At 42.5% G+C, this 14552-nt stretch overlaps 1 protein-coding gene across 4 annotated transcripts in view; it reads left to right on the forward strand.

Annotated features, from left to right (window-relative positions):
• The window catches only part of LOC139471236 (endothelin-converting enzyme homolog), a 74936-nt gene that overhangs the window by 41925 nt on the left and 18459 nt on the right, over window positions 1–14552 (forward strand). For 3 of the 4 annotated variants that reach the window (XM_071253530.1, XM_071253529.1, XM_071253531.1), the window contains exons 4-12: window positions 988–1080; window positions 3495–3530; window positions 4096–4257; window positions 4634–4717; window positions 7206–7405; window positions 8567–8746; window positions 10733–10819; window positions 13146–13279; window positions 14277–14370. In XM_071253530.1, coding sequence (XP_071109631.1) covers window positions 988–1080; window positions 3495–3530; window positions 4096–4257; window positions 4634–4717; window positions 7206–7405; window positions 8567–8746; window positions 10733–10819; window positions 13146–13279; window positions 14277–14370 — 1070 coding nt within the window. Of the gene's footprint in view, window positions 1–987; window positions 1081–1227; window positions 1273–3494; window positions 3531–4095; window positions 4258–4633; window positions 4718–7205; window positions 7406–8566; window positions 8747–10732; window positions 10820–13145; window positions 13280–14276; window positions 14371–14552 lie in introns of all 4 variants that reach the window. The other variant, XM_071253532.1, reaches the window with a different exon arrangement.

The raw sequence follows: 14552 nt of genomic DNA on the forward strand, positions 1-14552 counted from the left end.
TTCATGGCTGGGCTCCGTCTCTTCATATGGCAAGCAGGCGAAACGCAAAAAGAGCCGGGAACCGGATATGCTGCGCCTCTGTCCCACTCATTACCCACCGCCCCACCTACCCCACGACGTGCATGCGCAAAAGTAACTTCCTGCAGCGGACTACCTCAGCAGGATGCTATTCTATAAAATGCATTTCAGAAAAAAGCAAATTGTATTACTAAAGTTAGATCACCGGGACAAGGGCGCCCTGTCTAAGGCGCCGCAATTCGCTGTGCAGAGTTGCGTCCCTTGGTCACGCAATAGATCTATCATTGTTGGTTCGAATCCCGGTTTGTCCCGATTATGTTTCTAGGTTTGTAAGCACCATGCCCGTACCTTCACGCAGCCGAGCTTTAATACATACATGTAACTTGAAAACTGTTGAAAGTGGCGCTAAAACCAACTCACTCCCTCACGGGTATCCAACGTTGCAAATGATATAATACTTGAAGGAACTATATACCTATTCTCCCTTAAACAATTTCCTGAAAAAACTGCTTTTTAGGATCGACTTAGAACAAGTACTCCAGCCCTAATCGGAAATTACAAAGGTAGCAGTTTTAGAAAGCTTTTCTTTAAAGATGGCGACCCATGAAACGGTACCGTTTGAAAGGAAATATGAATCAGACCACGTCGCGTTTGTATGCGAGTCTTTAATTGTCAGGTACAGTAGTACTGATGTATCTACCGTCGTCATGTAGCTGGAATATTGCTGAGTGTGGCGTCATCAAACAAACAAACATTGGAACCATGGAACTGAGTTTGTCCTTTTGATGAAGCGGAATGATTCGGAGTTGCTTATAAGAAGTCTGTGGTTCAGTATATGTCAGCAACACACTGGTTCCTATGTGTTTCACCTAATTGGTCAACGTCTGTGATCGGCGTCACTTGTGTTATATACCTGAAATACTGTTCAAAGCGGCGTAAAAGTTCACTCACTCACTCATGTGTTTTCAGCCTCTGGATCTTCAAGCAGCGTGTCTCCGAATGGCCAGGGCACCGCACAGAACCAGGGACAAGGGCCCCAAACACAAGTTTCCCCCAGACCAAGTAAGTTAGATATAGTGAAACCCTGGTAATCGGGACGGAAACTGTCCGGATTAACACATTTCCGGATTAATGAGTCATGGGTAGAAAGTAGGTAGTGGATAGGCATCGCTCCAAATAATTACAAACGCAACGTTGACTACATTTCAGCACCAGCCCCGCCAAGTACAGGCACACCAGCGACATCGGGTGGACGTGAGTTGGCTAGCAACATCGCCGACTACTATGCAGTATAGGCTCTTGCGCTTCTTGCAACATGTTTGAGATATTTTACAGCTGTTACATCCCCATACTTCTACTACCCACTCCCCTCTAGGGCGAAACATGTCCCAAGCACCCCACGGTCGTCGTGGGGATCGGGTGGTCATAATGTGCCACAATGTGTGACCTGGTTAACTGTGTGTAGTCGTGCGCCACCACGTGGATTGCTACTCAAGCTATCAACCATTGGTTTGCCTCGATTGCATAATGGCAGCTTTTGGTGAAATTGTTAGAACGCTAAATGCGGCTTCACTACATGTACTACTACATTCGCGAACAACATCCTCTACTACACTTACTACATCTGCGGGTGCTGCTACGGCATCTTGGCCAGTCGCTCAGTCGCCTAAGGTGCTGCTATTCAAAGCATCCCTACTACTACTACCACCACTACTCCTACAACTACTACTACTACCCCTACTGCTACTACTATACAAACTACATCCGCTACTACTACTACTACTGCTACCACTACCACTACTACTTCTACTACTGCTACTACTACTACTACTACTACTACTACTACTGCTACTACTACTACTACTACTACTACTACTACTACTACTACTGCTGCTGCTGCTGCTACTACTACTACTACCCCTACTGCTACTACTATACAAACTACATCCGCTACTACCACTACTACTACTGCTACTACTACTACACACACTTCTACTACTGCTACTACTACTACTATGACTACTGTTGTGAGTACTACTACTGCTACTACTACTACTACTACTGCTACTACTGCTGCTGCTGCTGCTACCACTACTACTACTACACATTCTACATGTACTGCTACTGCTGCTGCTACTACTACTACTACTGCTGCTGCTGCTGCTGCTGCTGCTGCTGCTGCTACTACTACTACTACTACACATTCTACATGTACTACTACTGCACGTACGACATCTAGCGTGATACAGATGAGAGTTAAGTGTGTCTGGGCAATCGTTTTTATCCTGATTTCTGCTTCCTTAAGCCAAGGAATTAACATCGATTCACATTCAAACAAAGTATACTGTCTTTGATGGTGCTATATCTTCCACTACGACATCTTCTACTTCATCTCCCACGTCTAACACTGCTGCTACAACATCTATTACTACAGCTACTGTGTCTAACACTGCTGATTCCTATCAACAACTACTACTACTACTGCACATACAGCTGCTGCTGTTACTTCTACTACTACATCTAAACTGCTGCAACTACATCTACAACTACAATACTTGCTTCTTCTTCCACAACGACATTTGCTGCCTCAACTACTACGGCTACAGCTGCTGCTGCTTCTGCTAGTCATATCAGAGTGTATTTCTTCCGCTAAACTAGTACTACATACGTATACAAACGCCTTTACCTGGTCACAGCAGCTACTTCTACTACGGTAACATCAACGTCAACTTCACCAACTACATTGCTGATGCAGCACGATACCTGGGATGGCTTCCCTCTGCCGTATAGCTGACCTGCCGTGATATAACTGAAATACTGTTCTAAACAGCATTAAACCACATTCACCTTTATTTAATTGTTTTCATTACTAAGCTACTCTTATATAACGTTTTGCCTGCTGTTTACTACAATGCAATTATATAAGCTCTGAAGCTACCAAAACATCTTTCTCTGTCAGTATGGGGTTCGAATCCGGCCTCTGGTATAACAGTAATATATAGGTGCTCGTGGGCTTTTACAGTATCAGCGGCAATAATTCTGACAACATTGTCACACACACACACACACTATACCAGCAATAAAAAGCTGAAACCACACTGGAAAATATATCTGTACCTTCACGCAGCCGTTCTTTAATAAATACATGTCGCGATGCTTAAATACTTTCATTTTGTCTTTGGGGGCACGGGTGGCCCAGTCGTGGAAGGCGCCGCGATTCGCTGAGCAGAGTTGCGTCCCTTGGGCACGCCAGAAACCTATGATTGTGGGTTCGAATCCCGGTTCGCCCCGATTATGTTTCTAGGTTTGTCAGCACCATACCCGTGCTCGTGGGTTTCACCGAAGTGGTAAACGTCCGAGACCTGCATCACTTCTGGCTTTCCTTCCACATTAAGCTGACACGCCATGATATAACTAGAATAATGTTAAAAGCGGCGTTAAACCCAACTCACTCACTCACTCATTTTATCTTTCAGGAGCAGCATGTACTTCCAAAGATTGCGTCAGGGAAGGTGAGCTACACAGACAGCGGGAAACATGGTGATAACACAGACTGACGTGTTTGCCAACTGCAAGAGTAATCTCACCTGTCATTCAGTTCCGTTCTTCCCAGGAGGGGCGGTCGGGTAGCCTAGTGGTTTAAGCGTTCGCTCGTTACGCCTAAGACCCAGGTTCGATTCCCGACATGGGTACAATGTGTGTAGCTCATTTCTGGTGTCCCCCGCCGTGATATTGCTGGAATATTGCTAAAAGCGGCGTAAAACCATACTCACTCACTCTTCCCAGGACCTGCATGAGGCGACAGTTTTAACTGTTCAATTTTGGGTTTATTTTTTCAAATATTTGTAAACTGAAAGCTGATCACTTGGTGTGCGGTTACGAATTAATTGTCAAAATGCGCAAAAACGAAAAAAATATCAATCAATCAATCAATCAATCAATCAATCAATTTGGAGCAATGAAAGTCCTTTTTTATGAGACAACAACAATAAAACCACATTGAATGTAAGTGTTTGATTTAGGAATTGTTTGATTTGTTTGATTTATTTGGCTCATTGTCGTGTTCGAACCTTTCAGCTGCCAGTCTAATAGATGCGATAGACTTCACCGTAGATCCCTGCGACAACTTCTATGAGTTTGCCTGCGGGAACTGGATGCGGAGTCGAACTATCCCGGACGACAAGTCGGCCTACCAGAGGTTCACGGAGGTTCGAGACAGCGTCCAGCTCAAACTGAAAGGTGGTTGCACTCCCTTAACCGTGACCTTAACTATGTTAAACCTACTGTGTAATCGGGCATAGGCTGCTAGTGATGTTTTTCATGAGGTCAAGTCGTTTATGCGCCGTATTTTCCTGTGCAGAGTTGCGTCCCTTAGGCGTTCCAGGATCCTATGATCGCTGGTTCGAATACTTGATTGGAACCGATAATGATTCTTTGGTTTGTAAGCACCATGCCCCTAATCATGGGTTTTACAAACGCGAAACGGTCAAAGACCTGACACGCCGTGGCTCGTAAAGGAAATACTCTTTAATGCAACGTTGAACCCAACTCACTCACTCAATTACAAATATGAACTTGCGACTCACTCAGAAAGTCATGCTCTGTATTCTTTCAGTTGAGTTGGAGAAGCCAATCACTTCCACGGACATCGAAGCTGTTCGAAAGGTCAAGGTCATGTACAAGTCCTGCACCAATGAAGGTGAACCCAAACTCTCCCTGTTGCACTTTTAAGCAAATTTCCATATTCAACTGATGAGAGGGAAGATAACTACCCCCCTAAATCAATTTCGAATGTAACCACCTCGACTAACCCTTCCCCTCAAATCCCACAGCTTTAAACAAACCTAATCTTTCTTCTTACAAAGCACATTAAGTAAAATCGAAGGATTGAGAACACAATTACAAATTGTTTATAGTTCAAAATCCAACTGGTTTGATTCTGTCCTAAATGCCTAGATATTGATGGAGTCCTTTTTATCAAATCAACCTATAAATTATTTGTCGTCTCCGTGCGATTTTATTCTTAACCGATTCCGATAAACTTGCCATCATCTAGCCGTATGCCCATGTCAATTTACCGGAGTGATCCTCGGGGGCCGGGACGAGGAGAGATGGCGGTATTTACTGATAAATCACAAGCGTTTTAGTTCAAGTTCAAAAGGGACGCAGCGTATCGGTTCCTGCTGTCCTAGGCTTGATGTGCAAATACTGCAAACAACGACGTAAAACCCAGTTCATTCGTTCCCAAGTCATTCATGTTAAACCTGCACGTGTGTTTCACTGGTGTTTTGACATTTACGCTAAATGGAATCTTGCTTTGGTGGATAATAGAGACTGGTTATTCCCTTGCGTTGACGTTTTACATTTTCACAATTAGATTATCCCCCCCCCCCCCACACCCCAACCCCCACCCCTACCCCCACCCCACCCCAAAAATGAGGTGGGTGCACAGGTGGCCCAGTCGAAGGCGCCGCAATTCGCTGTGCAGAGTTGCGTCCGTTCGGCACGCCAGAAACCTATGATTGTGGGTTCGAATCCCGGTTTGCCCCGATTATATTTCTAGGTTTGTCAGCACCATACCCGTGCTCGAGGGTTTCACCGAAATGGTAAACGTATGAGGCCTGCATCACTTCGGGCTTTCCTCCCACATTAAGCTGAAACGCCGTGATATGAGTGGAATACTGTTAAAAGCGGCGTTAAACACAACTCACTCACACCAAAATGAGGGAATTGGAGAGCTACGTCGTGTTGACCAGCTGACATTGCGCGACAGTACGCCAGCGGTCTGGGTAACTGATAAGGACACTCCTATTGGTCCCATGGCATAGGCTACCCAGATGAGAACAATCGTACAACTTATATCCTTATATAGAAGCAAGTTTGTTTGTTTGTTTGTTGTTTAACGCCGCGCTCAGTAATATTCCAGCTATATGACTGCGGTCTGTAAATAATCGAGTCTGGACCATACAATCCAGAGACTGATATCAAGGGCATCGATCTATACGATTGGGATACGCTGACACGTATCAACCAAGTCAGCGAGCCTGACCACCCGATCCTGTTAGTCACCTCGTACGACAAACATGGGTCTCTCGAAAGACAAGTTTGTTTCTTTGTTTCTTTGTTTGTTCTTTAACGCCGCACTCAGCAATATTCCAACTATATGACGGCGGTCTGTAAATAATTGAGTCTGGACCAGACAATCCAGTGATTGACAGCGTGAGCATCGATCCACGCAATTGGGATCGATGACATGTATCAACCAAGTCAGCGAGCCTGACCACCCGATCCTGTTAGTCACCTCGTACGACAAACATGGGTTGCTGAAGATCAATTCTAACACGGATATCCACGTGTATCTGAGCAATTAGACTTGCGGTGGCCATTTTCCGTTGCGGTCGGACGACATTACACAGGATAGAACATGTACCCGGCACCCCATCGACAAGAGACAACTCAAAGGGGTCCCCCCGTGGGGATTCCGGTTCGAAATGCTCCCCAGCTACCTGTGCTGGTCGTAAGATTCCTCAAAATGGATCGGGTTATTGATTGATTGATTGATTGATTGATTGATTGATTGATTGATTGATTGATTGATTGATTGATTTATTTATTTATTTATTTATTTATTTATTGATTTATTGATTTATTGATTTATTGATTTATTTATTTATTTGGGAGATATATCACAGTGGTTCTTTTTACAACACCCATCTAGACGAAATGGGCTCAGTCCTTCGGGTATCGTCCCTCCTTAAAAGGCCTCTATTGCGGATAGGGATTGGCATCCTCATTGATGAGGTGAGGTGAGGTGAAATAGGATTTAACGTCGCGTCCGAGATTATTGCGCTTATATAGCGACGTGCATGCACGTGTGTGTGTGTGTGTGAGTGTGTGTGTGTGTGTGTGATTAACGCCGATTTTATAATTCTAGCCCACTGAGATACCATGCCGCAGTTGAACATGAATACCCCACTCAGACACAATAGACTAACTCCGAGCAGACCCTGAGTGTCGAGCGCCAGACAGGGTAACAACAAGTACCATCTTTTAACGTCTTTTGGTATGACGCGGCCGGAGATCGAACCCAGGACCTTCCGCTCTCCGGGCGGACGCTCTACCACTAGACCACGGAGGCGGTCCCCCATTGATGCCATGTGTTGATATGCCACGGTGACCTGTTGCAGATGTGATCACCAAACGGGGACTTCAGGTGACGGAACCCCTGCTACAGGAGCTTGGCGGGTGGCCGGTGACGGGTGGGTGGGACGAGTCCAAGTTTAACCTTGTTGACCTCCTGGTCAAACTCGGCCTCTACAACAACATGGTCCTCATCGACACCGGCGTCTCCCCCGACGATAAAAACTCCTCTGTCCATATCATAGTGGTAAGATTTTGTTACCCCTTGCCCTGACAGAGGCTTTGTCTCTAAAAATATATAATTTTGAAAGAAACAAACAACTCTGTTTAAACTGAAAAAGAATCCCAGTGAGAAGGGAGATTCAGAAGATGTGGAAAATCTAGACTTGCTTCACTATGGAATTACAGTAAGGGTTGGGCAGAGGGGAAAATATTACGGTTCAGGGACTGAGAGACAGGCTTCCTGCACCGTCTACCAGAAAGTAATCTTAGCGTTACGATTGTCGTAAGTCAGTGTAAAAGATGGGAGTAACGGTCGTCTTCGCACTAAAACCTTTTTTCTGAGGATTTTGGTATTTTGCTGAAAAATGAAATAATTGAAACTTACAACTTCACTAAGGAACTTTCAAATGCGCAAAGATCATTCATAGATACACCGATACCCCTAGCCGTTTGTGTTTATGTAAACTCTTTCATCATTATTATTTGTTCACCTGGTCCGTCGTCCGTCCGTCGTCCGTCCTTACGTCAACAATTCTTTTCAACGACTTCTTCTTCTGAACCACTAATTAGAAATTAAAGACATTTGACTGGAAGCATCCCTAGGTGGGGGGGGGATTATAAATTGTACAAATTGAAGTGCTGACCCCCCCCCCCCCCCCCCCCCCCCCCCCCCCCCCCCGGGGACTGAGGGCTAGGGACAAATAGGAGTAGTTTGACTATATTGCTTTAAACGACTTCTTCTCTGGAACTAAGAGATAGATATCAACCATATTTGGTTGGAAGCATTCTCCAATGGTGGGGATTCAAATTGGAGAAATGGAGGGCTGAACCCCACCCCCATCCACCCATTTAAAATGCTGACAGTCAAAATTACGAAATATTTGCAATATTACAACATGTACAATGCAAATGTATATTTTGTCATGATTGGGTAAATATTCAGGTGGGCGATACAGGTCCTATGCGCAAAGACCTTTCATAGATTCACCGATACCCCTAGCCGTTTGTGTTCATGTAAATTCTTTCATCATTTTTATATTCATGTCACGTTTTATAAAAATGACAAATGAAATATAGACAATGTGGAGAGAAAGATATATTTCTCATCTCATGGATAAGCACGCTCTTTACAATTTGGTTGCATCGTCATAAAACATTCACTCACTCACTCACTCTCTATCCCTAGATTGACCAGGGCCAGCTTGGCATGCCGTCACGTGACTACTACCTCAAGCCGCGAGGCGACAACCACATCATGGTGTACCAGAACCTGGCGACGGAGGTCGCCGTCCTGTTTGGCGCTGATCGGACACAGGCTGAACAACAGATGAAAGATATGGTGGACTTCGAAATCACCATTGCTAATGTAAGTAACATATCCAGGTCGCTATAGCAAGACCGCAGCTAGGATTTTCGTAATTCATATTCACTACCTAAAGAAGTTAAGAACAATTAAATTACATGAAAGAATCGGGTGGTTCTTTATTTCTTTTGAGTAGTATTTTATTCATAAAATCCAGGTCGCTATAGCAAGACCGCAGCTAGGAGTTTCGTAATTCATATTTACTACCTGAAGACGTTAAGAACAATTAAATTACATGAAAGAATCGGGTGGTTCTTTATTTCTTTTGAGAAGTATTTTATTCATAAAAATGATTCGTAAGTGATTCCTCGGTTGTCGTACCCCACGTACAACTACTCGAAAGAAGTTATGGACAGATATAAGTATTAATATGAAAGAAAATGAATAATCTTTTGAGTAATATGTCATACTTAAGAACTGACTTCAGTATTTCATATCCCCGTGTTTACGCAAAGTGTGCACACCGTTTTGTAGTCAATATCTCCATATATGAACAAAAACTTTTGAAGTAAGTTCTTATTGAACCATTTAAACAAAAACCTAAAGTCAAAGGTACAGAATCAGTGACATCATACAAAGCAATAATGAAACACAGCCAACGAACGTGTCCCGCTAGTGGGCGTGGCCTAACCTCTTCAGGTTTATGGAAATGAAACGGAAACGAGAACTATTACTTGGTTAGCTTATATAATGACATATAATCACTTGGAATTTATTTATTTAAGGATTGATTGTGTGTGTTTTTTCGGTTCATTGAGGTATGAATCGAAAAATCGATGTGCAAACAGTCAATGCTTATAATTAAAATCGACAACGTAAAACATGTTTTATCTACAATAGTTTAACCACAAACAGGTGTATATATCAAAGAAGACAAAAATGACGACATTGATAACTATTCCAGGTGTAGGAATACATACTGTGGCGTGACATGAATCAGGTGATTGTTAAATTTATGCACATAACTTGACACGCCTACATAATCAGTAGCCAATCAACGGAGAGTAGGATCAAAACAATGTTCTGTCAATCAAGGCAAAGAGGCAAGAAGAAGTGCTACAGTCAGACTGTATAAAAAAAAATAACGAACCGGAACAAATATGTCCGGGAGAAGGCGGTTGTTTCAAATGACATGGTCAGTTACCGACAGATTCAAACATAAGTTCCCTGAGAACGGGAAAACCCAGTTGAAAAAAATGCTAGAAATGAAACCCGAAGACATCAAAGTTGTGGAACCGAGCCGAGCGGGAAAAAACAGGCGAGCGAGCCTGCACGTTTCCTGTTTCATTCCTTCTCGGCCTTCGGTCTCAAAGGGTTGTTTAGACAATGAATATGCACGAATTTCGCTAAGTGTCCTGTGCATGACTATCGATACTCTTTAATAAAAAAGGGAATTCCCTCGAATGTATTTTTGCGATTCCCCGACATTCCGTAGTAACAAAAGTAGTCCGCCTCAGTGGGCGTGGCTTAAGCTTTTACATTCATTGGGAAATGAATGCAATAACACGTGACCAATTCAACTAATCAAAATGCAGGAATATCAATGAACACAACGAAAATTTTATTATTTTAACATAAACATACTTCGTAAACAAAGATTGCTTTCATGTTTCTCATGAGCCATGCATAGGTGTCTTTCCACACGGCGACCATAGCGCCACGGTTATGGTAAAGTTACGTCGAAGGGCTAAAATAAGCCAGCATTTTTTCGCGAACACCTGGTGTCATCACTTATTTTCAGTGATCCATTTACATATGTTTGTACTGCTGTTTTGCCTTTTAAGTCCAATGGAATGTGTTTCGGCGGTTAATCGAGTCTGATTGTTCTCTGGGGTTGAGGTAATATATTTATATGGGTTATATTGACTGAATAGGTAGAAACTATTCAGCTTGATATTGAGCCTTGTTTAACGTCGGGGCGTTCACCCCTGTAGCAAATCTCAGGTGTTGCTCACCCTTCACTCACTCACCCACCCTCCTGTGTTCCAGCTGACTGTGGCCCAAGCTGAGAGAAGAAACATGGACAAACTCTACCACCGCATGAGTGTCAGCGAACTGACAGCTTCAATTCCCGGGGTAAGACCAGACAAGTACTGTATGGATATCAGAGAAGTAATGTATGGATATCAGAGAAGTACTGTATGGATATCAGAGAAGTAATGTATGGATATCAGAGTACTGTATGGATATCAGAGTACTGTATGGATATCAGAGAAGTAATGTATGGATATCAGGGTACTGTATGGATATCAGAGAATTAATTTATGGATATCAGAATACTGTATTGATATGAGAGAAGAAATGTATGGATATGAGAGAAGTAATGATTGGATATGAGAGAAGTAATGTATGGATATGAGAGAAGTTATGTATGGATATGAGAGAAGTTATGTATGGATATGAGAGAAGTAATGTAACGATATGAGAGAAGTAATGTATTGATATGAGAGAAGTAATGTATGGATATGTGAGAAGTAATGTATGGATATGAGAGAAGTAATGTATGGATATGTGAGAAGTAATGTATGGATATGTGAGAAGTGATGTATGGATATGAGAGAAGTAATGTATGGATATGTGAGAAGTAATGTATGGATATGAGAGAAGTAATGTATGGATATGAGAGAAGTAATGTATGGATATGAGAGAAGTTATGTATGGATATGAGAGAAGTAATGTAACGATATGAGAGAAGTAATGTATTGATATGAGAGAAGTAATGTATGGATATGAGAGAAGTAATGTATGGATATGAGAGAAGTTATGTATGGATATGAAAGAAGTAATGTATGGATATGAGAGAAGTAATGTATGGATATGAGAGAAGTTATGTATGGATATGAGAGAAGTAATGTATGGATATGAGAGAAGTAATGTATGGATATGAGAGAAGTTATGTATGGATATGAGAGAAGTAATGTAACGATATGAGAGAAGTAATGTATTGATATGAGAGAAGTAATGTATGGATATCAGAGAAGTAATGTATGGATATGAGAGAAGTAATGTATGGATATGAGAGAAGTTATGTAACGATATGAGAGAAGTAATGTATGGATATGAGAGAAGTTATGTATGGATATGAGAGAAGTTATGTATGGATATGAGAGAAGTAATGTATGGATATCAGAGAAGTAATGTATGGATATGAGAGAAGTTATGTATGGATATGAGAGAAGTAATGTATGGATATGAGAGAAGTAATGTATGGATATGAGAGAAGTTATGTATGGATATGAGAGAAGCAATGTATTGATATGAGAGAAGTAATGTATGGATATGAGAGAAGTAATGTAACGATATGAGAGAAGTTATGTATGGATATGAGAGAAGTAATGTAACGATATGAGAGAAGTAATGTATTGATATGAGAGAAGTAATGTATGGATATCAGAGAAGTAATGTAACGATATGAGAGAAGTAATGTATTGATATGAGAGAAGTAATGTATGGACATCAGAGAAGTAATGTATGGATATCAAAGTTTTAAATACATTTTAGTTTCCTGTGCATCTAGTGTTGTTATAAGTAGAGAAGAAACTATTCTCCTCCTTCATATCCCAACACCTGATACGTTCACCACACAACCTTCATGACCATTTCTAAACATTTCACTCAACCCTGAAGTTGGAATTCGTCCACAGCAACCTGTGCTGGGCGACAGGGGCGACGTAATGGGCCGCGGGGACAGGGTCGGTGACTTGGTTGATGGCGTGGATCGATGCTTATAATATCAGTCACTTGATTGTCTGGTTCAGACTCGATCATGCACAGGCCGTGGTCGTGTAGCTGGAATATTACTGCGTGCGGTGTTAAACAACACACACGCACACACGCACGCACGCACGCACACACACACGCACGCACGCACGCACGCACGCACGCACACACAGAGACAGAACTCAGGTTGTAAAATATATCCGGTATCAGTAATCTCCGCCATGACTTGTGGCTGTGGCTGTGGCTGTGACTTGTGGCTGTGTTGTTGCTAAAAGTGGCGTAAAACCATGCTCACTCACTCATTCACTCAGACAGGTGAATATCTGGGGTAAAATAGGTCTTCAGCAACCCATGCTTGCCGTAAAAGGCGACTATGCTTGTAAGAGGGGACAAACGGTATCGGACTCTGTTGAAGCATGTCATCGTATCCCAATCATCGATGCTCATGATGTCAGTCACTGGATTGTCTGGTCCAGCCTTGATTATTTACAGATCGACGTCATATAGCTGGGATATTGCTGAGTGCGGCATTTAACAAATACACAAACAAACAAACAAAATTGTGCAAGCAGTAAAGTCGAAGTTACATCGAGTTTGTGTCAACAAAGTTTCAACCCATTTTTTGCGGCGTTTAACAACAAACAAACAAAACAAAACACTGACTCTGTCTGTTTGCATTCAGTTTGACTGGCTAGGGTATCTCAAGGGCGTATTCGGGCCATTCAACCAGACCATCACAGCCTCCGAGCAGGTCGTGGTGTACACGCCTGACTATATAAAGAACATGCTTCAAGTCATCAAGAACACCCCACCCAAGTAAGTTTGATTGCACCTATTATCACAGTTGAATTATAACCACGAATAGATGAATTGCCCTCAGGAAAAATGCTCTGTGGAGTTGCATCCCTTAGCAGTAGCAGGATACACTGGCCGTGTGTCCGAATCTCTGATTCGATTGTGACTTCGTTTATCATCACCTTACATGGGCTCTTTTGTTTCGCCGATGTGGTATACACTCCTTAGACATGCGCCAATACTTATAATTCGGGCTTTGGCGGACACGTCATGATGTAACTGAAATTCACTCACTCACTCTTAAACCTCAAACACTATATAACATAAATACTATACTACTGAACCCAACCCCCGAACTAATTCAAATAATCCTTCGTCACGATATGGCTGAAATATTGCCGATGTGACGTTAAATCTTAACTCACTCACTCACTCAAATAATCCTTAATTGTTTCAGTTTTGCAATGAGAGATTATTACCACTACGATTCGACCAGCATGACGCCTCTCTAAGCAGAGATTTATTCAGTCCTTTTGGCAGGAAATTTGGAAAAACCGTTATTTTGAGCGAATTTCACTTCTACAAAACCATAACATTAGTTATAACTGTATACATTATGCTGAAGATGGTGCCATTACTGCAGCTTGAATTGGGAAGTGTGTAATTCCAATTAAGGTATTTTTACTGACATTAATTTGCTGCAGATTTTGGGCTGGACTAAAACTTAGTCTCTGAAAATATATTATTTTGACAGAAACAAAAAACTCCAATTAAAGAAGCTTATGTGAAATGGGAGATTCAGTACCGGGGTTAAATCTAGACTTGCCTCATTTTGACTTTTGCAATATTTTAATGGCGGAGCCGAAGGAAAATAATATGGTTCCGGGACTGAGAGACAGACTAATTTGGGGCTGAATATCGGCCTCTGGGCAGAGCTAGACAGATCCCCGCAGTGTGTCTGTAGCAGCGTGTTAATGTGATCTTCTCTTGTAAACTGACCCCCCAATGTCGCCCACAGGACAGTGGTCAATTACATGATGTGGCGGATCATGATGAACCGTGTGAACAACCTGGACGAGCGGATCCGTGACATCCAGCGAGACTACAACAAGGTACGACTACAGATACGCTCACTGACGTCACACTTCCCAGGGGTCACCCTGTGGGAGACAGGGGCGAAACTACTATTGTAGCAGAAAACCATTGCTTACACCGAAAGAAAGCACAATTATTTTTTATACCTTAAAGAACACTTTTTTATAAGTAAACCTCAAACTCCACACCGTCGAAAGTG

The sequence above is a fragment of the Haliotis cracherodii genome, unplaced genomic scaffold (genome assembly GCF_022045235.1).
Source record: "Haliotis cracherodii isolate W230 unplaced genomic scaffold, xgHalCrac1.p SCAF_22, whole genome shotgun sequence".
Lineage (NCBI taxonomy): Eukaryota > Metazoa > Mollusca > Gastropoda > Lepetellida > Haliotidae > Haliotis > Haliotis cracherodii.